The following is a 26,470-nucleotide window of genomic DNA, read 5'->3' on the forward strand; positions in this document are numbered from 1 at the left end:
ATGGTCCAGGAACCTTCATTAAATTCTAGAGAAAAACACTAGCTAGGTGTGAAAAGTATGTCTCTTTCTGTGTCAGGATATCAGTCTAATGTCAGAGGTTCTGCATGTGTATCCTTCAGAAAGTGGAAGCCATTAAGGTTCTTGCAATTTAATGCCCTCATATACCTTCTACCTTTTTTTTTTTTTCCTGTTCCTGTCCCAGTCCAAACTGATCACTGAAAATTTACAATCCTTTTCTAGCTGGAAGGTAGAAAAGAAGTGTGAACACGACTCGGGAAAAATTACAAGGTTATCTTAAACTGCAGTGAGAATAAAGCAGTTTGGTTACAGAGTTGACTTCACTTCTATATTGAAGCCTGAGTTGTGGTATATGGTACTAGTATACTAGTACTTGAACATAATTCTGAAATTAGGCTGCACTAGAAGATGAATCTGTGGTAGAGAACTGAAGGCTTCAAGTTTTGTGTTAGAAAGAGGTAACAGTTGAGCAAAAGAAAGCTGTGTGATTCACTCTGGCAGACCTAGTATGCTGTATTTAGGGTAGATTCTGCATCCAGATATGACAGAAAGCCACGCCAATGTATTTCCAGATGTTTGGAAAGAAATTATATAACCACTAGTGGTAAAGCAAGGGATTTTTTCTGTATGTGTTGATTTTCAGGTGATTAAGCCAGGATGTTTCTGGAAGTTAAATGATGCTCAGTTTTTAATTTCTAGGCTGAGCAGCTTTCCTCGAGTTGGGCTTGCAAAAGCTGAGTGTCAGACTAGAAATAGGATTTCCCAGGTCCCTTACTTACTAGTAAGACTACTGTTCTGTCATTCTTCCAGAGCAGCTGCTTATAATGCCTGTCCCCGAGGATTTTGTTATGGCAAGCTGCTGCTGTGTAGGAGGTTTCTGGGTAACTTTGTATTGCAGCGTGCTTGCTCCATCTCTGCAAAAATAGCAGCACTTAGGCAAATTTTATCTAGTTTTTGTACTGGTGAGTCAAATTGCTGAAAAGTAATGCAGTTCTTGACAAGCCTTACTGCCAGTATGAGTGAAGCATATTTAATAGATGTTGAAGTAAAAGATATGCATGGAGAAAATGAAACCTGTGCTTTGTAATGTCTCGGCATCCTTCAGTTCTGAATTGCATGACTGGCTTCTCGGCTGCCGTTTCAGTTTTATAGGGGCTCTGGAGCCTCTTTTAGGCAGGGCTTTTCTTTTGCAAATACAGCATTATTTTGCATTGCCAAAGACATTGTTTGCCATAGAAGTTTAGGGGAGGTGTCCAGGTGAGAATAGTGGTGCTGCGGAGGGATGGATTCTGAATCCACAGCTCCCACAACTTCAAGCTGATCAGATTTTTGCTAGACTGCTAGCAAAAATTGGAAGGATTGTTAATTTTCTAAATGCTGTTCCAGTGACTTCTGTAATGAGAAGGAAAGCAGTGTGCCTATGAGTAGGAGTGACGCTTCTTACAGTGCTGCTACAGTTTGCGGCATTTTATGAAGATGTGTTTCATGCTAGTTTAGCCTGACTTCGCAAAAAAACCAACTGATGTGCTGCTAGTCATTGTCCTTGTCTCCCAGGTCTGATATCTACAAATGTATGATGGGAAATAGGTCCTTCAGGACATACCAGGATGCTGAGATGTCCTGTATATGTGAGCTACTGTTTATTCCATGTTTGAAATGGTCACTAAATTAGGCCTTTTTCTTTAGACCTGAAGAAGAGGAGAGGAACAGAGGTAACAGAAGGCTGCAATGAAATAAACTGAGATTCATTATATGATATAGAAAAGTTTTATTGCTTGAGGTATATTACTTCCTTTATAGTAGCTCTCCTGTGTTTAGTATTGAAACCCGGAGGTGTTGAAAAGCCGTTTGTTTCAGAAGTTCTACAAGTGCCAACTTTTTTTGTGTTTAATTGAATTTTTTTCACTTTGATGCTCACACTGACTCTGAAGCAGATAGTTTGTGAGGCAGTGGAGAAGACGGTAGAGATCACACTGGAAAACTTGTGCTGAATAGCTGTCCGTAATTTGTCGTGGCAGCTCTTGGGACTTGCTGCACTGATAGTGGCAGTTCACGTGGGATGACAGTGTGTGTGCTGGTGGCATGTTTTAGGAACATTTGGTGGGATACCGAGTATGTGTTTCTAATACCACTCTCATCTCATAGGTGCAAATTTGACTCAAAGGGCATGTAATTCCTTTTTTTTTTTTAAAAGGTTTATTTTGTTTTCTTTAAGCACTTAAATGGCTTATGTTCCAGTTTATAAATAAATACAGTCCTTAACCTTGCTTGGCATTACAACTGTTTCTTCCATTCAGATATGTTTCTACTTTTTCTGATATTTCCAGTTTACTTTCAGGTTTTATAGTGATTAGAGAGCCATGGCAATGACTTTAGGCCTCCACCTCCTTTATCTCTGTATCTTGCATACTCTGTGTGTGTTTGTTTTGTTTTTATTTTGTTCTCCCCCCCCTTAATTTTCTGATGTTTGATTTCTATTTCTTGTTTGTTTTTTTGTTTATGGGTAATTACTATGAAAACATGTACTGCTTATTTTATATAGCTTTTAGTTTTAGGTCAGTAGTGCTGATTTATGCAGGTCCTTCCATCTGCTGTTTTGTCAAGTACCCTGTGGGCTTTGATAGTGTATTTGACAAAACTGATTTTCTGTATTCAGCCTGCTTCTGGATTTTCCAGATCTTTCTGTTGAAAGACATTACATGTGCAGCACACTGCTAATGCCTCTCAGTAAAACTATTTCAAGAGCTCTTGTTTCATTCCCATGCTAAAAACATATGAAATTTGTGATACTGAATATGAATTTTGCTGTGCAAAGGTTAATAATTTTAATATATTTAACACTGCAAACACAAAATCCATGCCAAAGCATGCTAAACAGAAGCAGTTTCAGTTACCAAAAAATAATGGAAATAGCAGTTGTTTGTTAATTTAGTAGCAAGTACCTGTGATTAATTGCAGCATTATTGAGGAACCCTAATTATTAACAATTTAACCTTCTCTTTCAGGAATACTGAATCCTGCAGTTCTGCAACAGTAAATGTTTAGAGTGTTTTTCTTTGTAATTCAGAAGATACGGGAACTGCAGTATTTCCGGGGTGGAAGAAGTTAGGAAAATTGCCGGGATAACCCTGGAGGTGGATTATCCGAGTAACAGGAGACAGCCTGGCTGCTCTGCTTTCTCTTCCAGCCTCCCCTTCTTTACCTCCTGTTAGAAAGGAGCGTTTGTCCCCTCCAGTCTCTGTCTGAGGATAAACCTCTTCAGGTTGTGTTGAGTAGCAGAAGACTCTGCATCGATTCCTCTGTGGAGGAATCACCTACTGCTGCTCCTTGTTTCTCCAGAGAGAGGGGATTGCTGGCTGAAATACGTGGGATTAAGCCATTAGCCCTGCTCAGCTCCGTTTTACCTAAAATGTCCTTAGGCCAGCCTGCTTTACCGACTGGAAAACACTGGAGTGAATAGCTGTTAAATTGAGCTTGAATACCACTGTATGACACTATTTATTCTGTCCATGCTGGGATTCCTCTTAATTCTCTTACTAAATTTCCCTGGCCTTTTAAAGTTACAAGTGCAGCAAGTTTAGACAAATTAATCTGGCAGTTATAATTCAAAGGAGAATTTAATTTTAGTGTGTTTCTTTTTTGCCGCACCACCTAGCTTTAGGTTTAGTTAAATAACTGTTTATGCTGTGCGTTCAGAAGGCTTCTGTTCTGAATCTCCTTCTGTGGGATGCTCTCCCTCTCCACTGATGCTGTATGAAGAGACTGTGAGGACCAATTGCAACACCTTTTTATACTTTTACATTTAAGCTATACGAATGTGCTTTTGATAGAGAGGAGGATTTCTGTATGTAATTTTAGCATTCCAAAGCAAGCAGAATGGATCAATATATAAGAGATATTTATGAAATAACTGGAGAACTGTTCAAGAATACTTAGTTACATTGTAACTATGTCAGGAAACCTGGTTACACTGTGTGATCTTATAATTAATCAAAAACTTACTGGTATAGTTTCTTGAAGTTTTTAATGTGGAGTAACAAGTAATTAAGCTGTGCAAATGTAAGCCAAGACATAAACCAAGTAATGCTGACTCAGACAAGTATCTATTATAAGGTGTTATTTTTAATGTAGTCTAAAACTGAATTCTTTCCTTTAATCCTTGGGGGGAATAGAAGGGAAAAAAGCCAATATACAGTGGTGTGGGAGTTTTGGTTGGTTTGGTTTGTGTTTGTTGGTGTGGGGTTTTTTTTGTTTTTCATCTAAACTGCTTTTATTGCTTCCTTGTCGCACTTGGCTGTAATATGCAATACATGAGGAAGTGATTAGTTTGTAGCAAAAAAAAACATTTTCACTTTATGGAATACTCTGGTCCATAGCAATAATTTTATATTTTCAGTGTAGGTGCCATTTTTGTTAGTTCATGTAAATAATACTTAGAACCTATGTACTGTATTAATCATAATCATTAAATAGAAGTTAAATATAGGAACGGTTGGCTGATAAATAGGTTTGAGGATGGTGAAGGCTGCAAACATAATTTCTAAAAGAAAAAGTGTTGTACAGTGAGGGGATCAGTGAGTAATAACAACTACTGTGAAATTTATGTTTTAAAGTAGATTGTTAATACCTGTAACTTGTGCTGAGAGCAATTCACCATTACGTCCAGAAGGGTGCTGTAACTTAATTCTTTCTGATTTTTCTTGTCAATGCTTGCTTTTAGTGACATTTATGTAGATATGTGAAACCTCCCTTACGTGAACAAAGTATTATATTTAAGGCAGCATTATTATTATTATTGGCGCATTGAAACTCATTTGATACCATTTGCTGATTACTGTTTGACTTTTCAAAATTCCCCACCAATCCTTAGTCCATGGGGTTTGAGTTTAATGGTTATTGTTCTTCGTCTAGCCTTGTTTCCTTAGAAAGATGCAGATGATCATGTGGGCAGAAAACTGAGCTAGTTCATTTAGCCAATATGAAGAGCGTATAGAGAGAGTTTGAATAATAAAATAATTGTGGGTATGAAATGTTCCTGCTGCTATTAGGGAAATAGGAGCTTGCTAGTGGTGTGGTGGTGGTGGGGTTTGTTTGTTTTTGGGATTTTTTTGGTCCCTGTTTTGTTTTATTATCTTCCAAGACAGAAGAAGGAACTGCATTCCCTGGGCTCCTTCTGTGGTATTTCATTGATCATTACAAAAAATAATGTGTTCTGCATGGAGTTTTTGACAGTGCAGGATACGAGCACATCAGAAACAGGAAGTAAACACTTCCAAGTATTTTGCAATATAACTTTTAATATTAGAACATTCCCGGAACGTGTAATATTGTAATGTTTTTGGCGTTGAACATGGTTGTTAGGGTATTTCTTGCAACAGTTCTCTCTAGTTATACTTTCTCCTGAATAATAAATAACTATGCCAAGTGGTTGAAATGAGACAGTACTTACCGAACCTGCATGAGCAATTTAATAACAGAAACTGGGTGGAAAATACCTGTAGTCTTTGACTGTCTTTGCTGAAGTCTTGACTGCTGTCTCTTTCTGTCATGCTTGTCTAACAGATTTTATACAGGAGTTAACAGATTTTGCACATGACTTAGTCTGATTCCTGCTTGTGTTTCTGGCCATAAAATGTTTGTGTGGTTGCCTTGATGCTCTTGTGTCAGTCCTGCCTGGTCTGGAGCACCAGCTTCCATCCCTTGGGCTGTCCCCAGTTGTCTTTGCCTAAGATTGTGTTTAATATCAAGAACTCTTAAAGCAAAATATAATGTTGCCATTAATATTGCAATCTCATATAGCAGGCTAAAATATATGGAATTAGTAAACTGATAAATGTTTATGCCATGTTTTCAGCCTGTCTGGTTGTGGAGCATCTAAAGATTAAATAAAGCTCAACTTTTGATTCAAGGTTGGCTGCATTAAAAATTTCAGGATCTTGAAGATGGAAGATTGTATTCTCTTCTGTCTGTTTTTGATGTGAGAATAGACACTGAATACAGCTGAATTATCTTAAAAGTGGAGCGAGTTGAAAAGCAAGGATGGAAAATGGATGAGAAACAGGAATGGAAGATGTAATTATTTGTATTATTTGTTGCCTATTAACACGTGCAATTGTAGAAGTAAACTAAGCTTATACAATTAAGAAGTTTGCTTAGTAATAAGTCAAATAACGTTAGGAGCATGATAGCTGTGGCACACTAAAGGACAAATTATTAAATCTGTGGAAAAACTGAGAACCATGTTCTGTTAAGCAAGATCTTAATAAAGACTGTACAGTAGATAAAATTAAAAAGTAAGAAATTAGCGTATATGGCTAGATGTTACTGTATGTGGTCTCTTGGTTGTTTTCCAGCCTATCTCAAGTGATTCTGCATAATTTCGGGACTGAATGTGAAGGATGCTCGATGAGTGCAAGAGGGGGATGCTACCTGTTTTATTCCAGTCAGATGTATTGAATGTCAGCCATGTGCACAGTGCAGGGAGCGCGTCCTATGCCTTGGGGATTTTATACTCTAAATCTGGGAAGTTGGATCACTCTATGGAGGAAGATGAATTTCATCTGGGCTGATGGTATATTGAGGATGGGAAGTCTTTCTCAGTCTAGTATGGCTCTCCTGTTAATGTCAACTGGATACTTGTACAAAAGAATAAAAATTAATTGTGACGGTGACTCTGTTATGTCTTGCATTACTCACAGCAGAGGGGTTTACTTTTGGTATTTCCATGAATTTTCTTTTCCTTTCCTCATCTGTGTGGTTAACTTGTTTCTTTTTAATTTATTTGGTTGCTGTTCATTACAACAGCTGTTCATATTCTTCCCTGTGTGGAACAGCTCTTGAGTTCTTACCCTGTGAACATCACTGATCGCTCTCCTAAGCGAATCAGAATGAAATATTCATGTTGATCCAACATGCTTAAGAGATAAGTAATTACTGAAAATCATCTTATTTTCCATTTGCAGATTCAGAAGGCAGATATTTTAGGGGAAAGGTCAAAATGTTACTTATTAGCCTTAGGGTTAGCATAGCGTTCATTCTTTTTGTTCCTTTAACTTTTTGACCTCTGGAAGCAATTTGAGAACCCTGCAAGACAAAAATTGAGTATAAGCTCTGTTCAGCTGTACAGTCATGTACATACAGTGACTGCTTTAGTTGTGGCAAATGCAAAAAAATTTAAGTATTTTTTTCTTTTTAAGAAAGAAAAAAAAAACCACCCAACCCTCTAAATACAGACTTCTGACCCACTCTACCCACCATACTTTTCTAGGAAATTAATTCTAAATAAATAAAATGTAACAAAATGGTTCCAAAACTGCTTCATCCATTATTAATAACTCTATTATTTGAACCCATTAAGTAAAATCCTATTGAATGTTTTTGTTACAGTCAAGCAGATCATCGGTCATTCTTGTACCACTTGTAATGGTTTTTATAGATATGTGATATACTTGAAAAAAGTAATTTGAAAAAGATGCCAAGAGCTTCTCTTTTGATGGTGAAAGACAGCAGTATTGGTAATTCTTTAAGAACGTGTAAGAACATACAGCTTACCTTAGTTATGGACCTGGGAATATTGAGAGACAGACAGACCGGAGAAAAAAGTGACTATTAATTATGCTGTAGGGGCCAATTCTCCGGCGTAACTAAAACATGGATGCTTAGACGAAAATAAGAACTGCTGTGAAGGTAACTTGAGTACCTTCAAGAATATGTTAGTTCTGATTGTTAATGCAAGAATTTAATGAAAACAAAACAACAAATCATTAGCGAGGCTTGCTTTCAAATCCAGCTTGTTGGAAGTACAGTTTAAATGTATGTACTTAACTGACTGTTCCCGTTTGGGATATATGTAATAAAAATAACCAGTAGGCACTGCTGTTAAAACCAGTGGTACAATCTGTTATGCTATGAAGAGATTAAGACTTCACGATTCAGTTAAGTAGTGACATTGCTTCACAGAAGTCAGTATATGTAGGTCACAGTTTTTTAGTGTGTTGAAAGGCTCTTTGTGTTTCAGAAGTGTGATTTGCATCTTGCTGGAGAAGTTGTTAGTTTGTAAAAAAATGGTAACTCTGCTTCTACTGAACTGCTTCAGGTTTTTAACTTCTTTTTGTGTGTGTCTGCAGGTTGTAAAGCTATTACCTGTGCTTTCCTTCTGTGTCTGGAAAACTGCCTCTGTTCTTCCAGCCTTTAACTGATGTGTTCCTGTTGTGATGGGTACTTTCCATCCCATGTGTATACTGTCATCCTTCTGTCTCTCACTGATTTCTGAAGTTCTTTAAGAAAAGAAAACACTGAAAATGTCTTTTGAAGGGCTTTTGGTAGAATTAAATCCATATTCCTGAGCTTCAGCTTCACTGAATAAGTATTTCTAGCCATAATTGATTGATATTGCAAAAGATCTGGCATGAATGAATGAAAAGAAATAGAAATGCAGTCAGGATTTGGGCAGTTGTATGTCATGTGAAAGACCCCTGAAATGTAAGAGGTAAATTTGGTTGACACTAGCAGTGTCAGCTTTGCTTTTTTTTTTTTTAATTTTAAGTTTGTTTATGGTATTAAAGCAATACTCTATTCCAGATGCCACTATTAAATATATGCTTGGACTTGTAGCTCTGTAGTTCAGAAATTATTTCGTGTTTTATCTGCTTGAATTCTAATATTTTAGTCAAGAATATTAACTACTAAATACGTTGTTCACTGTATACATTGCTCATAGGGAGATCCATAAGCTTTCCTGTGTTATAAATGACTGGACATGATTAACAAAAACGTGTTTTGTATTTTCTATTAATTTTTTGTGTGTGTGTTTGTTTTGGTTTTTTTAGGTCCATTTTCCAGACACAGAGAGGGCAGAGTGGCTCAACAAGGTAAGGGTAGTTGTTAGCATCACTTCCATATGGGAAGGGGGAGGAGGGAAATCTGAGATTAAAAAAAAAAAACAAAACTGGTGAGGCAGAGCAGTTTTAACTTTCTGTGCTCTTCATACACTTGAAGCTTGTGGTCATTGATCCAGTCAGTCACAACAAAAACTAAATCTAAGTTTTGGAGAGTGACTTTAAGTTAAAATAATGACAGCTATAATTGTGTGGAAGTCATAGCAGCTGTAAACACAGTCTTTTATGTTCTACTTGTCTGGGATACTTTCCAGTTACTGGAGGTTCCTGACCTACAATCTAAAAATAAATCAATTTTGCAGTTTTGATTTGTATGTGTGGTAATCTAAGATCCAGATCTACGTAGCTTGGATTTTCTAAAAATGTCTTCCACTCAAAGAGCATAGAATAACATGAGTTAATTAAAAAATAGAAAAAAGAAACAATATCGAATTTGCAGATATGGGCAGTAAAATACTGTATTTTTTACATTTATATACCTTATGTGTGTATTTAAGAAATTCACTTGACCCATTTTTTCTTATTCTTCTCTTTACATGCAAATAAACTTAACTCTTTTCACCCTTCTCCCCAACATTCAGCATCAGTGCTGAATGCATGTGTATTCATAGGATAAAAGATATTGTCTTTCCTCTCCTCCAGTGCTTCAGATTTGTGCAAATGTATAAACCACACAAATTGAGAATTCCAGAAAGCTTTCCTGTATGTAAAAAGGGACCAGTTCTTACATCTGCAATGTACCGCATAGAAAACTTGTATGTTTAAAACTTCTTGTGCAACATTTCTTACATGTACCTTGAAGAATATTTTTTTTGTTACGTGTGACGTTGTGTTCCATGTAGATTTTTTTCTTTTTCCCCTTAGACTGTAAAACAGATGTGGCCTTTTATTTGCCAATTCATTGAGAAACTATTCCGGGAGACCATAGAACCAGCAGTAAGAGGAGCAAACAACCACCTAAGTACCTTCAGTTTTACAAAGATTGATATTGGTCATCAGGTCAGTGTCTGGTGAAGTTTTTCCAAGAGGCTTTGTCTTACATACTGATTTCATGTAGCCTGTTTAAATCTACACAAAAATATTTCTCAGTGACACTTGGTGGTAGGCTGATTCTGGTTTATGTTGTAACATTAAAATAAAACCATTTGTGGCTTTTTTTTTTCCTGGGGTCTCTGCTTCAGAAATTTGCCTGAGAACTGGGAAAAGGCTTAAAGTATAGCAAGTCCTAATTATGTGAAGATCTCATAGCAACATGATTTTAGTACTGATCATGTAATGCTTCACATTAAGTGAGCAGGGACTGTTATCCTTTTTTTGTCAGGTGATCCAAGTGCAATTACCTTTGTTCTAAAAGATGAACTTTTAATCATGTTATGTACTGAGTCCAATGACAAGGCTGCTGGCTCAGCTTTCCAAAGGACTGCACGTAACATAGTATCAAGGAGCAGATAGGTGTTTACCTTCTGTTCGGCCCTGTGAAAGAAGGGGTTATAGCATACAACTCTTACTGTTTGACCAGTCCAAGGTATGAATGAGTTACATCTGCTTGCAATAAGTTCGGCACTACTTACTCTTACTTGTATCAACCAGAACTTTACTTCTGTCGAGATGTAGCTTTAACAGCTTTTTTGTGAAGTTGTCTTTTATATTCCTCTTGCTTGTTACACATGGGATTTTAAGTAAGGATTAAAAGTCTTTCCCCCCTGCCCCTTCTCCTCTGAATGTTACAAAAACTGAAGTTAAGTTTCAGGCGTGATGAAGGGGAATTATTTTTCTCTATACTATTTCATGTATATTACATTTCATTATACTTTACTGCACCTTTTGTGTTTGTTGGGGTTTTTTTTGCAGTTGTAAATCCTTTTACACAGGGGTTCTGTCCTGCCCTAGATACACCTTTATTACAGACTGTAGAATACCATTGCTTTTAAGCCACACTAATTTTAAGTAGAATTTAAATTAGCTTCCATACCTCTGTATGCTTATGCAGATGGACCGAGTTATCTTGGACATGAGAAACAGCTATTCTTACTTTAAATTGCAGCCTTAATTCAGTTGCATCCTGTGAACTGCTCAGTCACAAACACAGTGGGAACCTGAGAGCAGCGAGATTTCCATTTTACTTAAATTACTAAAAAGTTGTAAATAGAAATATCACAAATTTTCCAGAAAGGAAAAACTCAAAATGGGACAGGAGGTGGTGCTAAGAAGAGCCATTGGGCATTCTCTCCCACCTAGTATTTGATGAACGTTTGAATCTTGGGAGGGTTTGATTGAGATCTGTTGCTCCTGTAAGATTGACAAAAAGGAGAGAGAGAGTGCTGAGTGGTTTAGAGAGAGAGCGCAGAGGGGTTTACATCAACTTTTTGTCGGGATTATTGATTATTTTCCATCTATTCAGACTAAATTCCACTTAAGGCAACTACATTTTTGTGAATTAAATTTAGCTTGTAAAGTTCTGGTTGCACAGGAAAGAACACTTTGTCTGGGAGTGCTAGACATATACTAGTACAGAGAAATGAGATGTTTGTTGGGAGGAGAGGGAAAACTTGATACTAAATATTTGCTAAATCTTGAAATCTAGTAGTCTAAACCCAGGATAATTGCAAGAAGGGTTGTGGTTGAATCGATCCTAGCAAGGTAATTTTTACCCTTGAAATAACATTTTGAGCTAAATTGATAGCTTTGCTTCACACCTTTTAATAAAGCTTATAGTAAATTCTTAACTTTAGGCATGTATATGGGTATATTTACCTTTGTCTTGAAGTTGAGTTTAATATGGTGTACTTCAATAGAAGGATGCAAATCTTACTTGCTTCATTGTTTCAGCCTCTGCGGATAAATGGTGTAAAAGTATACACTGAAAATGTGGACAAAAGGCAGATCATCTTGGATCTTCAAATCAGGTAAACTGTATTATCATGTCATGATGGTGCCTATGGTTTAGAATATGTGCTTTGTTTGATTCGGCAGTTATGTTGGACTGGAATGAGAAGAATTGCTTCGTTACGCAAATGTAGTTAGTTCTAATTGTGTATGAATGGAGGAAGGAACTGCATGCTGTAAATAGCATTTCTCTGAGGGAAACAGTATATCAGGTCAGTGTGACTGCATCATTAAAGTAATGTTGGTTAATAAAAAAATACTTTGCAAACCTAAAGCACTATCATTGGATATTTTTCCTAATGTATTAAAACTTTGCCATAAAGTTTAGTCAAGTCTAAAACTTAGGATATAAGATGGTTGCACGTTTTACTTTTCTCAGTTACTTATATTTTTTTATAAGCACAGTATTAGAAAAAGAGAATCATAGTTACCAAAGTACTTGTACTCATACCACTAACTGAAGTAAATCTATGTATTATATAATGCCAGAGTGACTATGCTCCGCTGCTTCAGGTTTCTTTGCCCTTTCATCATGACCTCTGTTATATAGGTTTATAAATAGATCTACCCAGTGTTTGCCAAAGTCTTTCTCAACACAATTACAGAGATTTTTGAAAGTACAGTCAGTGAACCCAGCAATGTTTTTATATTTGACTATCATAGATATGTGTTACAGTGAGTCCTTTTGCCTGTTTGTAGCTTGTGGAAAGGTCAGACTTGTCAGTCACTGACAGTTGAGCAGCTTTCTGGGTTTCTTGCTGCTTCCCTGACAGTAAGCAGAAGTATAATAGGGCCTCTCAGCTTCTGTTTTCTGGAGTTACTTTCAAAGTTTGAATGTGGTTATTCCTAATTTTGAATTATTTAGCTAAATCCCAGCTATGTTGAAGACTGTTTCTTCATCAAAGCTCAGAGTGATAAGAGAAGATGCTGCTGCATCCTTTCCTGGGTTTCAGAGGCAGGTGGGGGCTACATCTGTGAGCAGGGCCCAGTCTCTATTGAATTGAATCATTTTATTTCTGTAGGAAAATGAGAGCTATCCAAATCAGGTATTGGTGTCACTGGACAAAACACAGCAGGATTGTCTCTTGAGAGCTTGTTTCACTGGATGGATGCTGTTAGCTCTAATGGAGACGTTTCCTCCAGCTTTCCCTTTGCTGCCACTTTTGATAGCAGCTGTGAGAATAACCTCACCTTGTCAGACTTAAGCTGTCAGGAAAACAAACTTGTCTGACCACTATGGACACAGTGCAGAGCAGCTGTTTCTGAGAAGCTAGTTTTGAGGCATTTGAGGGGCCAAGTCTCCCAAGACCACTTCTTCCCTTTAAAGCAGAATTATTCCCCCAGGAGGGGAGCATAAATCTAGTGTTTCTTCTTCTTTTCTTTTTTTGTCCTGCTCACCTTCATGAAGTAGATTTGGACAGATAAACATAAAACATTACATTGCAATCTACTTAGAGAAGTGATAACAGCTGGAGTAGAATCCAGTCTAAAAGGCTGAAATAAACTTCTGAAGTGGTTTAAATAAGGGCAATAGTGCTGAGGTGGCTAGGTGTTCATTTACCCCAACAGCCTGTCCCTCTACCAGTGCCATGGTCTTCCAGGAAGACAACTGAAACAGGAGAGCTGTGGAGTGACTATCATAGCTTCTAGCAACTGAGGCTTAGAAAAAGCCACCATCAAAGGATGTTCCGTTTTGTATTTAGGACTTGTCCTTGACACCTTCTCATTGGGAAAGGGCTCTTTTTCAAAGGCTTTTACTCATGCGTATTTAAGACAGTATCAATTGTTACTGTTTGATTTATTTTTTATTTTTGTAAATGTTCTCTAAGGGTCCATCACTGGGATTGTTTTAATAGTAAAAGGAAGGAAGAATAAGAGTCTCTGTGATAACTGTTCCTGGTACGTTTAGATAGAAGTTATGTACAAATACAAACCCTAAACAATTTTGTAGGGAATCAACTTTAGTTCAGTTTTGCAAGATTATAAAGAACAGTCTTACTGCTGGAGAAAAGGCTATCCTGCAGAGTATTTATCCTCATAGATTTTAATCTCCAGTTAAATTAGTTTGTTCTAATTTTAATTTATTTTTAAATTTAAAGTTAGGAGCTTTCTATAAACCCTTCATTCCCTAAATACAGTTGAGAAGGAAAACAATCTCTCTAAGCATTCGTAAGAACAGCGGTACTAAGCCAAGCCCTGTGGGGCAGTGTGGCAGGAGGGAGGGAAAGATTTTTTTTTTTTTTTAAATAAATAAAATTATTCTTTAATAATCTCCTTTTGTTTTACTGTTTCACCTGTGGCTTCCTTTCTGCTGTCAGTTGTAGCCCTTTCTGCTGTCAGTTGTTTGTGATGGGGTATATGCATTTGCTTTGGACCTTCCATACAGTACATTTAAGTAGTTTCAGTGTGTCTCCAAAACACTTCTTTAGTATTTTTTGCATCTTCCTTGAGGTTTTTTTGGAGTTTACTTTTAAGTTTAATTGCAAAAGGAGTGTGTTCTGGTTTAGTTTTTATTGTTCCTGCAGGAATATTGAGTGCATTATCATCATTGCTTCAGGTTTTTCATAGCCTTCTGAAACAAGTCCTGTGCATTGCTCAGGATCCAATTAAGAACTTTACTCTTGTAAGCAGCTTGACTGGGTAATCTACAAAGCAGTTACTGGAAAATGTATTTAAAGATTCAATTTCAGGACAATGTTTGCAAAGGAAACACTTTACCTTTCTCTTATTTACTGTGAGCTTTATGTTAAAAAATTGTCAAAACTTGTGTTACAATTTAGAAGTCTAGTTTCTGGTGACAAGGATGTCTGAAGGAAGAGTTTCAACTACTTGAGCAAATACAGATGAAGTGTAAATAAATTGTTAATAAATAGAAATCTTAACATTTGCTAGTGTGCATGAATGTAGTAAACACTTGGGGAAAATTAAAGGTTATGGATCAATATCAACCAAGATAAACTCTGTCAAATTAAATGTAAACTGTAGTAAAGAAAGCCAAAAAAGATTGAGAGATTGAGGAAATACTTGTTGATAGCATAAAACTGAGTTTTTTCACCTTCTCACTATACTTAAAAATAGAGGCACTAAAAGAATAGTGGGCTGCAGATTTAAACACATTCAAGTGTGGTGTTTTTTTTTTCATGTGGCATATTTGAATGAAGAAACTCACTGCCATTGTACTGGCAGAAGACAGAGGTGAAAATGGGTTCAAAAAACCTTCTGAAAAACCATGAAGATAGTCAAAAGTACACAATCATAGATCACTGTAGTCTGGAAAATATGTTTGTCCTGATCTTTGTTTTTCTTCTGGGTATCTCCTGTGGGCTACAATGACCACATACACTATGCTGTGCTTCTGATCTGCTGCAGTACAGCTGCTGTTGTATTCTTACAAGACTGTTCTCATTAAACTAATCTCTCTAGTGATCTGTATACTACAGAGGTCATACATGTTTCTGGGATATTATGATCCTGAATGTATAGAATTTGCTTACTAATGAGCCTTCAAGTTGTATGTTATGTTACAATCAAATTCTGTATGGCATCAACTGTTAATGGACCCAGCCAAATATCTTAGGGGATAAAACCATGTTTAACTGTATTAGAAGGTTAAAAGTTGTTGACTTACTACCCTCAAATGCAGTTTCTCACTATTTCTATTTCAGTTTGTCATCGTATTATTACAGATTTTCAAACGAACATGTTGCTTCCCAGTCTTCATAACACAAATAGTTCTGATGCTACAAAGTGCCAAGACTGAGGTTTTAATTGCAGGTCTAAATTGAACTTGCTGCTCTGTGTCATGTTGTTATGTAATTTTATTTTTATGTGTGTATATATTTGTATAGATAGATAGGTATAAATAGAAATTACATAGTTTTAAATTGTATATTAAAAATTATATACCTATTTTTAAACTGTACAGTCACACTACATTCTTTCCAGGGAAAGCAATGGTCACCTTCCTTTCACAGAGATCCCTGTCATGTTGTCATCTTCCAGTTCCCCAAACTGGTCATTGTACCAAAATGACTCTGCATACTGTTATCTTCTGAATAGTCCAAAATAAATTCCAGTGTTGGACACTTACAACAGTGTCTCAGAACTATTGTTTATGTCTGTTTAAGGGATTGATAAGATTTGCATTTGCTTGAAATCCCATAGATAGCACCATCAGACACAGAGCACAGGAGACTACAGGCGATTTGAATAATGGATATCCTGAATGCAGCAACTTTCACATTAGTTTCCTTTTGATAGGACCTTGTGGACATCAGTTGTCAACAGGGAGGGCACAGGGGTCCTGTTGTTCTGCTCTTACTGTGAGAGTAATTTATCTTCACTTGATCCTAAAATGGATCCCATGAAGAGAGAGCAAGTCCATTTTGTTCATAATTTCCCAGGCATTTCTGTAATAAGATTCCATCACACTCCTAAACATGGCTGAACAGTTTTTCACTTTACAGGCTAGGTCTGGGGAACCGAAGGCAAGGAAGCCTGGACTGTACTGCAGAATCTGGAACAGGGTGTCCTGTAGCGGAAATGTATTCCACACCCCCACAGCCCACTGTCCCCACCACCCTCCACCCCCATCAGTGTCTGGCTTTAAGCTGCTCTGTCTCCCCACTTAGTTACTCCTTCCATTCAGATTTCATTTGTACTTTCCTTATAACCTGTATCTTCTTAACCAGCCTGCTTGCCCAGCCAGTCTCTCCCTAGCTGTAGCTTGGTATTCAGTCTGTTGGTTTTTGGTTTTTTTGTTTTTTCCTCTCATCCTCTAGAATCATTGCCTTTTTCCCTTGCTAAATCAGTCTCAAGCTTTCTTCCTAAATTCCTTGTTGAGTCTCAGAATTAGTTTGTTTTCAGACCCAGTGTGGCTCACAGGAGCAGCAGTTCTTGGAAAAGACCTGCTCAACTCTGCTGGTACACGCTTGACCTGCACAGAGCTTCGGGAAAAGCAGCTGCTAAACTTGTAGTCTGAGCTGTGTGCAACTAATCTTTTAGCCTTGTAGCATGGGCAAAATAAATGAGGCTTTTTTTACCATCATCTACAAACCTATCTCAGATACAGGGCAGCATCTGCAAAATTTCAAGCCCTTGACCCAGTAATGGGTGCACCCAGAAATGGTATGCAAGAACTGTTCAGGGAAAAACTTGCACTGTTTTTAATATATTATTTTCTAATTTGCTTGCTCCCTCCTCTCCCTTCAGAAAGGGCTCAACTGTTTTTGGCTTAAACCTTGCTTAGTGGCTCATCCAGCTCAGCATGCCCAGCTTACTGAGTTTCTAAATATGACTGGTTTTGCAAGTCTGAATATTTCAGACAACTTTTGATTTTTAGCAAAATAACCATCTCTGTCTAGTGCTTCTCGTGATTATATTAGATGAGAGTGGATTTGGGAACATGTGCTATCAATGAGGCCTATGTAACAGCTTTCCCAAAATGGAGCATGAATTCTTTGTCTCTTATTTCCCAAAAGTAAGGCTACCTGTTTGTTTTCTCTCATGTATTCTTCTGGAGATGATAACATACCTTGTTGTGTTAATTTCTGAGTGTATTTGATGACAGTGGTGATGCTTTGAGTGGGATGTAATTTTTTAACAATCTTGACTTTGTTATATGTTGTAATGTTTTAATGTGCATTTTTTTGTGTGCAGACTGAGATACAAAATTTTCATCGCAGTGCAGAATAGAACTAACAGTGTATTGTCGTTTAGTTCACAAAAATGAAATGCATATTTTCTTTTTTGTTTTAGTTTTGTTGGAAATTGTGAAATTGATTTGGAGATCAAGAGATACTTCTGCAGAGCTGGTGTGAAAAGTATACAGGTGAAATTAATTTTTTCTTTTGATTTTGACATAGTCATCATTGAATCTTTATTTTCTGGTAAAATAGTTTGTAAGAAGGAACCACTAATTGTGTAGATTTGCTTACTATTTTTTTTCTCAGTTGCATAATATTGATATTGTATAATAATTTAAGTAACATGATTTAGCTGAAAGGGTAAATTCCTGAACTGTTTTAAATGCGTATCATTACATATTTATAACATACAAATATATATTTATATAAAAGTGCTATATATTAATAATATATAGTGTATAACATTTGCTACTGGAAAAGATCGAGATAGTTCATGTCAAGCCAATGTTCATGTGATGTGTAGGTTCATAAAAGGAACGTGAAGCTTAGAAGTTTGTTTTATTAAATATTTGAGTGTTAGATACAGTTGTTAGTTTAGATGCAATTATTATTAGTAGCCTTGCCTTCTGAGACTGTTTCGCAAATTTTCTTAACTGTCTGATAACAAATTTCTCTCTCTAATGAGGAGAAACAGTATAATTTTTTTTGTGTCTTGACATACCTATAAACATTTACCTACTTTTGTTCTAATATCTGTGGATGTGCTTGTATTGGTTTGTGCCATGTTTGCTTACGTTAAGCTGCATAAATAATCTACTTCATGTTTTCAGCAAAATTACCACTAAAATGACACATCATCATGTAGATGAATGTAGTGAATTTGTAAGCTCAACTATTTAGGGTCTGCGTTCTTTTTTTTTTTTTTTTTTTTATTTGGATGACATTTAAAACTATATATGTAAAATTCTTCCATAATGAAGAATTTAATGAATTAGAAGTGTGAGCATTGCCAGTGAATAAATTTTATTTAAAATTTGAACTAAAGTCAATTCTATTGCCTTTTTTCCCTCCCCTTCCGCAGATACATGGCACTATGAGGGTTATCCTGGAACCACTAATTGGAGACATGCCCCTAATTGGAGCACTATCTCTTTTTTTCCTTAGGAAACCTGTAAGTACTTTTATCTCTGTTTCTATTCATTTTAGAGTGCTGATGGCAGTAGTCAGAAAGTGATGGATCAAGAATTAAGCAGCAAAAGGAAGGAACTTGGGAAATTGCTGCCATTTCGTTGAAATTTCCCAGAAAAATAGTGGACAAATTTTATGAATACTGGAAGAAACCAAGATGAATAATGATTAACTTGGAATTACAAAATGTGTTCTGTCAAATCTCTCAAATTTTTCTTACAAGTCTGCTAGATAAGGGAAGATCAACAGATACCATTTAGGTTGTTTGTAAAAAAGCTTTTGTTGCTGTTTCTCATGACAGTCTGCAGGAGAGCATGGTCTAAGTTAAAATTCCACAAGATCTGTGCAAAGTTGTTTTGAAGACCGTGCTGGTGTTACCACAAATTAAAATCAGAATGGGTGTATTGAGCTTACCCACTATGACAATTGAAGTTTTTATCCTAAATAGCATGTGGGCAATTTCCATTACATTTACCAGTGACCCAAGTATGAGAATGGATGAAGCACAGAGTGAGATGAAATTGGAATTAAAAACCATGACAGTAGCAGAAGTTGGAGGGGGAGAGGGTGTCATGTAATTCAATTAAAAGACATGCTAGGCTAAAGTGTACATTTGGGCAGGAATAATAGCAAAACAAAGGTAAGGCAGCAGTGGTGCTGGTATGAAAATGCTTAATTGGAAATCTTTCCTAAAGTCCCCTGTTCTTTCCTACCCAAACAACAATGAAAGTGACTGTGGACTTTTTGGCTTGGCCAGTATCAATTTGAATCATGGAGTCTGGCACCAAAATGATGCGCGTTATTGCAGGATTCAATAGTGTTGCAGTCATTCCAGACATATCTCAATTTTGTTGAATTAAGACAATTAGAGAATGATTCTTAGCTTACTGAAGAGGAATAAAACTTAAGAGTAATTAAAAGAAAATTAGTTAAGGAAAGTTTTCTGAGGCCACAAACTTTTCTGAATCCTGGCGTATCACAAATTACCGGATAGTTACTTTCATGAATAGTTGTGTTTTATACAGCTGTCTTGCCTTTTCATGCTGAATTTAAATAATGATTTTTTTAAATTAAGTGTGAAGTTTGAAACTAATATAGTTTTTGAAAGTTGGAAACCTGGCTTGTGTAGGCTCCACTACCTTGGAGTGATTGTTTTACTTCAATTCATACTACTGTAGTATGAATCTCATAGGTAAGATTAGCTGACAAGCTACCAGTAGGTCTGTTGGTAACTTGTATGGCATTGGTAGAAGAACAGAAGATAGATTGCAACCGTAATTTTCAGTGTCTGAAAACAAGTAGCAAATACTCTACATTTTTAATTGAATTAAATCTTATAAAATATGACAGTAATTCTAGTCTAGGTTTTACTACTTTCAGGAAATTTCTTTTTTTAATCTACAAATGCATCAAAAAAAATTCACAGATGTTGCAAAATTTGTCTAACAGTCTTATTTTAGAAAAATATCAAGAAGAACATAATAAATATTGCCCATTTGCTGGCAGAAAAGTCTTTGATGTTGTATATTTGTGTGTGTAAGGCAGTTTCAACAGTTTGAAGTTTGATACTGCTTTTAATAAGTACCAGTAATAGAGCTTAATAGAAAATGTGAACGTCATGGAAATTCTTATGCTACACAAACTTCTTCGAAGAAATTAATTGTTTCCATCTCTTAATCAGAAGTATATTTCCCATTGGAAACTTTTGTTCCTTGGATATCTTCTAATTAAAGAGTAAAACTTAGGATGTCAAGATTTAACAATTTCAGAATATGCCAGGTCATAAATTGCAAGTATATGGGTTTAGGCACTTTGAAACTGTCTCAGATTGATCATCTTGGTTTCCTTAGCATGCTGCAACTCTAAAAAATTGATCTAGTTTTCAAGGTTTGGGGGCTGCAAGTGTGTTCTTTGAACAACTTTAGAAGGTATGTTATTATTTGCTTCAATGAAATCAGATTCTTGTAACACCATCCTTTTGAACAAATGTCCCGTGATAAATTTTTGCTAACTTGATGAAAAGATAGGTTTGTATGGGTGTTTATATATGGCCTAGGAAAAACTTCTCATGTCACTTGTCATTTATGTGGCTTGTTTCATCTGTCTAAAGAAACCATGTGTGCTTGGGTAGTGGGAATGTAGACCTAAATCTTAGTAAAATGTGTAAGAATTTGGAAATGTTTTGTGGATAATTTAGTGACCTTTTTTGTGAAAGTGAAATAGTTCACGTAAAACTGATAAAAAAATCATTGCTCTTATTTGGAAAGGTTTGGGGAAGTACATTGGAATGAACCAAATTTCCACACATTTCTTTGAAGTGAGTCTGAACATTAGGAGATGTCTGCTTAAGTTTTGTCTCATTTTTACCCTCTGGCTAAGCAGTATGAATGTAGGACATCTGTTAATGTTCATATTTATACTAACAAACTAAGCAGAGCCATGACAAGGATTGAACACTGCCTTATGGTAGCCTGTACTGTGTAATTGTTAGCATACTCTCTGATACTATTTTGCTATTTACTGCTCTCCCAAACAATTTCCAGACTCAGTACAGTGCCCAGCTCATTACAGGGACCATCCAATAAATAAGTTAAATGCAAACGCTCTGCTTTGGAAGAGCAAGGAGAAGAGTTTAGTTGTGTGGACACAGGCTTTACATATTTCTCGTTTTCTATAGGATTAGAAATGACATTACTTCCTGTTGTAGATGTGGTTTGTGTTGTCTCTCTAAGTTCTGTTTTGTATTCGCCAAGAAAGAAACCAGTGTGCACTCCTCTGCAGAGCCTTCCTGGCACGCTGTGTGCCAGAGCCATGACCTTATGCAGTACGTCTGGATTTCCTGGGGTACCTCCTGTATCTACCGCTGCTTTGTTGCTTTCTAGGGAAGAGGTAGGAAAGCTGGCAGGGGATAGGGAGGGAGAGATCAGCAGCAGGCGTGCTTGTAAGCAATTCCTCTGTTTCCCACTCCCAGTATTGTGCTCTGGTAGCATTTGTCTGGAGCTTTCATTTTTGGTACTCTCCGATATCTCTCCAGTCAGCTGTGGTACCTGTGCTCAAGCCTTTCTGTCCCTGATCCACTCGTAAGCGCTGTGCATTCGCTAAGTGCTTAACTCAGACAACTTGCACCCTGAGACAGTAAACTGAAAATATATCAAATGAAACACCTCTCATTTGTCATCAGTAGCTTTCTAAACACGTCACTTTGGGAAAAACTTTGTCCAGAGTAATTTTGTCTTTACTTCTACCGCCCTGCCACTTTATTAAGGGTCTAGTTGACTTAGTGGGACAGAAAAGGATGGGAAGTAGACTGGAGTATGAAAATTGAAGTCAACCCCTCCCTAAAAGTATTCAGTTACACAAATATTAGAAGCATTTTTCACCCTCTTTTCATTTAAAAACTAAGCTAGTGGTCAAGGTCTGAGCAAACTTAAGGGTGGCTTGTTCAAAAAAATGTGTCTTTGAATCAAATTATTCCATAATTTTGACAGTCCTACATGGATGTTTATTTTTTTCCAAGCAGACTTCTCTTCCCTCTGCAGTGTGTTGTGTTGGTGTTTATTTTTCTAAATTCTGTAGAAAAATGTAAAATAATGCTTATTATAGCAATAACCAGATACTACCCTCTTACTAGAGCAAGTGGCTGCAGCCAAGGAAAGCTTTTCTTCAATATTTTTGTTAGAACAGAAGAGGAATTAGTTGGCAGCTAGCATTAGATTTTTGTTCTCATGTTTTCCAGCCTAAAGTAACTGGCAACAATTCCTCTTGCTTTGTATCATCTGTTTGCTGGCCTTAATGACTATATAAGGCAATGCTGCCTAAATTAATAGTTCCAAACATAGTTGTTTAATGAGTTTACCAGTCTCACATTTCTGAGTAACACATGAAGTTTTTGATGCTGCAAGTTCTTACTTCATATGAAGCTTTTTAAATACGGTATTTTTTTTCTATTATTGTGAAGAAGGTACTAAAAGTTTCATCGGCTTATGAAATACATCCAAATATGTAAGAGACTTCAAGAGAGAGAAATATGTGCCTGCTAATGTTTTGAAGTAGTCTTTTAAATCTCTGAGGTTCAATGCTACAGGGAAGTTAGCACTGTGTAAATAGTTGGGATTTGTAAGGTTTTTCCCATTGTTTCTCATTATGTTAACATTACATATATTTACCATATATTCTGCTTCTCTAAGTGTAGTTATCTTTTACTTTTAGAACAAAATATCACATAGTTAATTATTTTGATTTTTGGTTCAGTTATAGAAGTGTATATGGCTTATAGTTGTACTACAAATTGGTAAATTTTAAAAGCTTGTTTAGTGGCATACTTAATATTGAAGATGTGTCCTAACCTAACCCTTTTCTTTTTTTTTTTAAAAAAAAAAAAAAAACCAGACACATGAAAATACCAATATTATTGTTCCAAAAAAACAATGGAAAAACAGGATGCCTTCCAGGAAAAGTAGGCAACTCTTCCAAAGCTCTCATTTTTGTTCACAGTTTTGCCCTCTGCTTGCCTCCTTGAGCACTGCTCTCCCTCTACTCACTTCACAGATTGGTTCTGTACTGTAGTTTTGATTTATTTAATATTGGTTTAGTTTCATTTAGTACTGGCTGCCTTTGGAAAATTCAGTGCTGGATGTGACTTTCAAAATCTTCAGTACTGATGAAAATTAGACTCAAAAGGAGTGCTTGCACGAAGAATGAGTCCTAGTGAAATTGCTGGAAAAAAACATAAAGTGGTTATGTAAAATGCAGAAGAATGTTGTTTGGTTTGCTTTTAGTTGATCCAAAAAATGCCTTCAAAACTTTTTAACCTCTTTTAAATGGGTTTGTGGAACACCTGGATAAATAAATGTTAATGGGCTGTGCTCTACTGACAGACAAATTGTACTGTGTTTCTGCATGACCATTCACAATAACGGAAGAGGGCATGTGAGTCCTCTTCTAATAAATTTCTGAGAAGAAACACAACTTATCCCATGGATTTGTGTCATTGTGCCCTGTAGTGGAGCTTAAATTTGTCCTGCAGAAATCTTATACTTCCATAACTTGATTAACAGGAAGTTGTTCATCAGCACTTTAAAATACTTTGTGGCTTCTCTTCTGAGAATCATTAGTGCCTATGGCAGACAAATCAAGCCACAAGGTTGGCAGTGTTTAGAGGCTGCCTTTTGTGCTGCTGTGAGCTTCCGTTATGGCCCTTTATATTCTGCATTCCAGTACATTCTTTTCCCTTTGTAAAGGCATGTAGGGTATTGAGAACACCAAATATGTAAAAATTCTCATCAGTTTTTAGTCTACCTTTTATTATAGGCTGCAGGGAGATATATATATATATATTTTAAAACTGTTTCAAAGTATGTGTTGCATTAGTTCTAAGTACAGAGCCCCCATAAGACACAAATCTCTTGGTTTTCAGTGAGGAAGCATAATTTGTTTTCACTACTCTGAGCAGAGGAAGAATTGAAAGAGCTTTGAGTAACATGACACACATACTACTTCATCAGAAAGTGTAACTGGTGTCTGAAGCACTGCTCCAGGCCAGTGAGCTGGCTGGTAAGAGTCTCTGCAAGGCATATCGCCTCTCTCAGTTGCAATGTGTTGTGGAAAGACACCACATCATTGCTGGGTCCTGGCAGAGTTTCACTTGGTGACAAATACTGAATGCAGTCTTTCCAGTGCCCTGTTAGTTCTGCCGCAGAGAACCAGCTGGCATTCCCTGAATTTAGCTAAACTAGGAGAATTATGCATTGCTCAGAGCAATGACAGAGAAGGAAATTATATTGTTAAGCTATTTGGGAGGTTTATAGGCCAAAAGTTTTTTTCAAGTATGGAAATTTTTTTTTTTTTATATTCAGTGCTTCATAAAATGATTCATCAGCTGTCAGTCTTTTGCTTGCTTCTTTTTTTTCCATAGGGTTCTTCAGTGTGTTAGGGTGGTGACGTTGCTTTAACTTACTTTCAGAACCACAGGTTAGGGGGTTGTCTTCTTCTCCAGCAAGTCATGGCATCATAATGCACAAAATGCAGAATGCAAATCCTTGTTATTTGGCTGGACTGTGTCTGGAAGGGCTCCCTCTTGCGTATCAAGCAATACTGTAGTTGGACTACTTTCTTCTCTCTCTACTGTGAGTCTGTCTGCTGTCAGTGCTATTTCCATACTACTGCAGGTATAAGCTTTTTTTGCCTGAACTTGGTCTTGTTTTTTGGAAAACTCTTATTTTCTTACGTTACAAAAGGTGTATTTTATGCTGAAGTCTGATTTTGTTTGGAAGCCACAAGTGCATACTTGAAACAACCTTATTCAGAGGAATGTGGGGGTGATGGGGACAGGGAGAACACCAAAACAAAAAAACCCCCAAAAAACATGAAAAAAAAGCATTTGTCACTAATATCTGTAGACTAGGATTGGAGTGTGTGTGTTAGTGCCAGTTTGCTTCACTACTGCTGGGGTTGTCTTGTAGGACTGGAAATGAAGCACTGTGGTGGGCAAATGTAGCAAATCTTGTATGCAAGGAGAACTTACCTTCAAAGCCCAAATAGTGAAAGCGTGATTTATGTCAGGAGTTTGAAGGCTCGTATTCCTTCCAAAACATTAGATGGCTTCAGATTTATTTGCAAAGCTCTTCTAATAATCCTGTAAACTGCTTAGCCTTAGTAATGTGGTTTTAATTTCTTAGCTCCAACTTTGAATAGAAAAGGATTTCTCTTTAACATTTCTGAAACTGAGCTCTGTCTTTGTATTTATTCCTGTACAATAAGTGGATGAATAGAAGTTTCTGGTATTATATGTACTAATTGCATTTCTTGTCTAAAAGGTCAAAGTTGGTAGCACTGTTTTTGCAATTTCTTTGTGTAATTATTTTTTTTTTACATGCTTCATGGTCTAAAGACTGATGACAGAATTAGTAGCCTTGTTTTTGAGAAGAGGTGTGTAATAATCACAGTATTGACAGTGAGGTTGTACCATAGGCGCTGTATGTGTTTCATATGCTGTGTTACGACTTTTTGAAATGCTTTTTGGTCACATAAATTGAAAATCTTTCAGTTCTCAGTGGTGTCTCATAGGTGGTTCTTTTGTTTTGGGTTGTGGCATTTAATACAGAAACCACTGTGATACCCACACTAGACTGAAACATGGATGTTTCTCAATGCTGAATTTCAACACGCATTATGTTGCTCAATTCATTTAATTTGCTTATGTCTATTTAGGAGAGCACAGGACTTTGCCATGTTAACTTTTTTATGCAATAATTAAACAAAGCATGAAAAAATCAAAAGGAAATGCAAATATTTTCTCATTTTCTATTTATTCTGAAAACATCAGTATGTAAAACTTAAATATGGGATGCAGATATGAAGACCTGAGGATAAGGACCACTTTTTTGAGGTATTTATGGTGTGTATTTGCCTTCTAATTTGCCTATGAATAATAAAAAATTGAATAAATAACGTAATAGACTGGGTTATTTGTCTTAAAACAGTATAACATTACTTCTTCCAAAGCCTTGGTAGCCTACGTAGGTTTTTAAAGAGTGACATAATATAATGTCAAAACTTGTGATTAGAACATGGGAACCAGTCTGAAAACACAAGTTGTGGTTAGTCTTATCATCTACTACCAAGCTACTTGTATGTTCTACTACTTAAACATTTGTGGGTTTGCAGGATTGAGGAAGTAGTACAAAACTGAAGTTATTCATGCTAAGTTGGACTTTTCATCCTCGTTCAATTATTTATTTCTTAACTTTTTTTAGAGTTAAGATGAGCATGAGATTTGAGAACATATACTAATAATTTATGCCATTAATTGTCTAAGAAAAATACACTGAAATTACC

The 26,470-nt window shown here is 36.4% G+C and overlaps 1 protein-coding gene across 1 annotated transcript in view; it reads left to right on the forward strand.

Annotated features, from left to right (window-relative positions):
• ESYT2 (extended synaptotagmin 2) overlaps positions 1-26,470 on the forward strand; it is a gene marked incomplete at both ends in the record, with an annotated part of 84,669 nt that overhangs the window by 21,291 nt on the left and 36,908 nt on the right. Inside the window, 5 exons of the mRNA XM_082015391.1 lie at positions 8,847-8,888; positions 9,780-9,914; positions 11,745-11,821; positions 17,559-17,631; positions 18,528-18,617. Coding sequence (XP_081871517.1) covers positions 8,847-8,888; positions 9,780-9,914; positions 11,745-11,821; positions 17,559-17,631; positions 18,528-18,617 — 417 coding nt within the window. The remainder of the gene's footprint in view (positions 1-8,846; positions 8,889-9,779; positions 9,915-11,744; positions 11,822-17,558; positions 17,632-18,527; positions 18,618-26,470) is intronic.

This window comes from Phaethon aethereus (genome assembly GCF_964289735.1).
Source record: "Phaethon aethereus genome assembly, chromosome: 2".
Taxonomy (NCBI): domain Eukaryota; kingdom Metazoa; phylum Chordata; class Aves; order Phaethontiformes; family Phaethontidae; genus Phaethon; species Phaethon aethereus.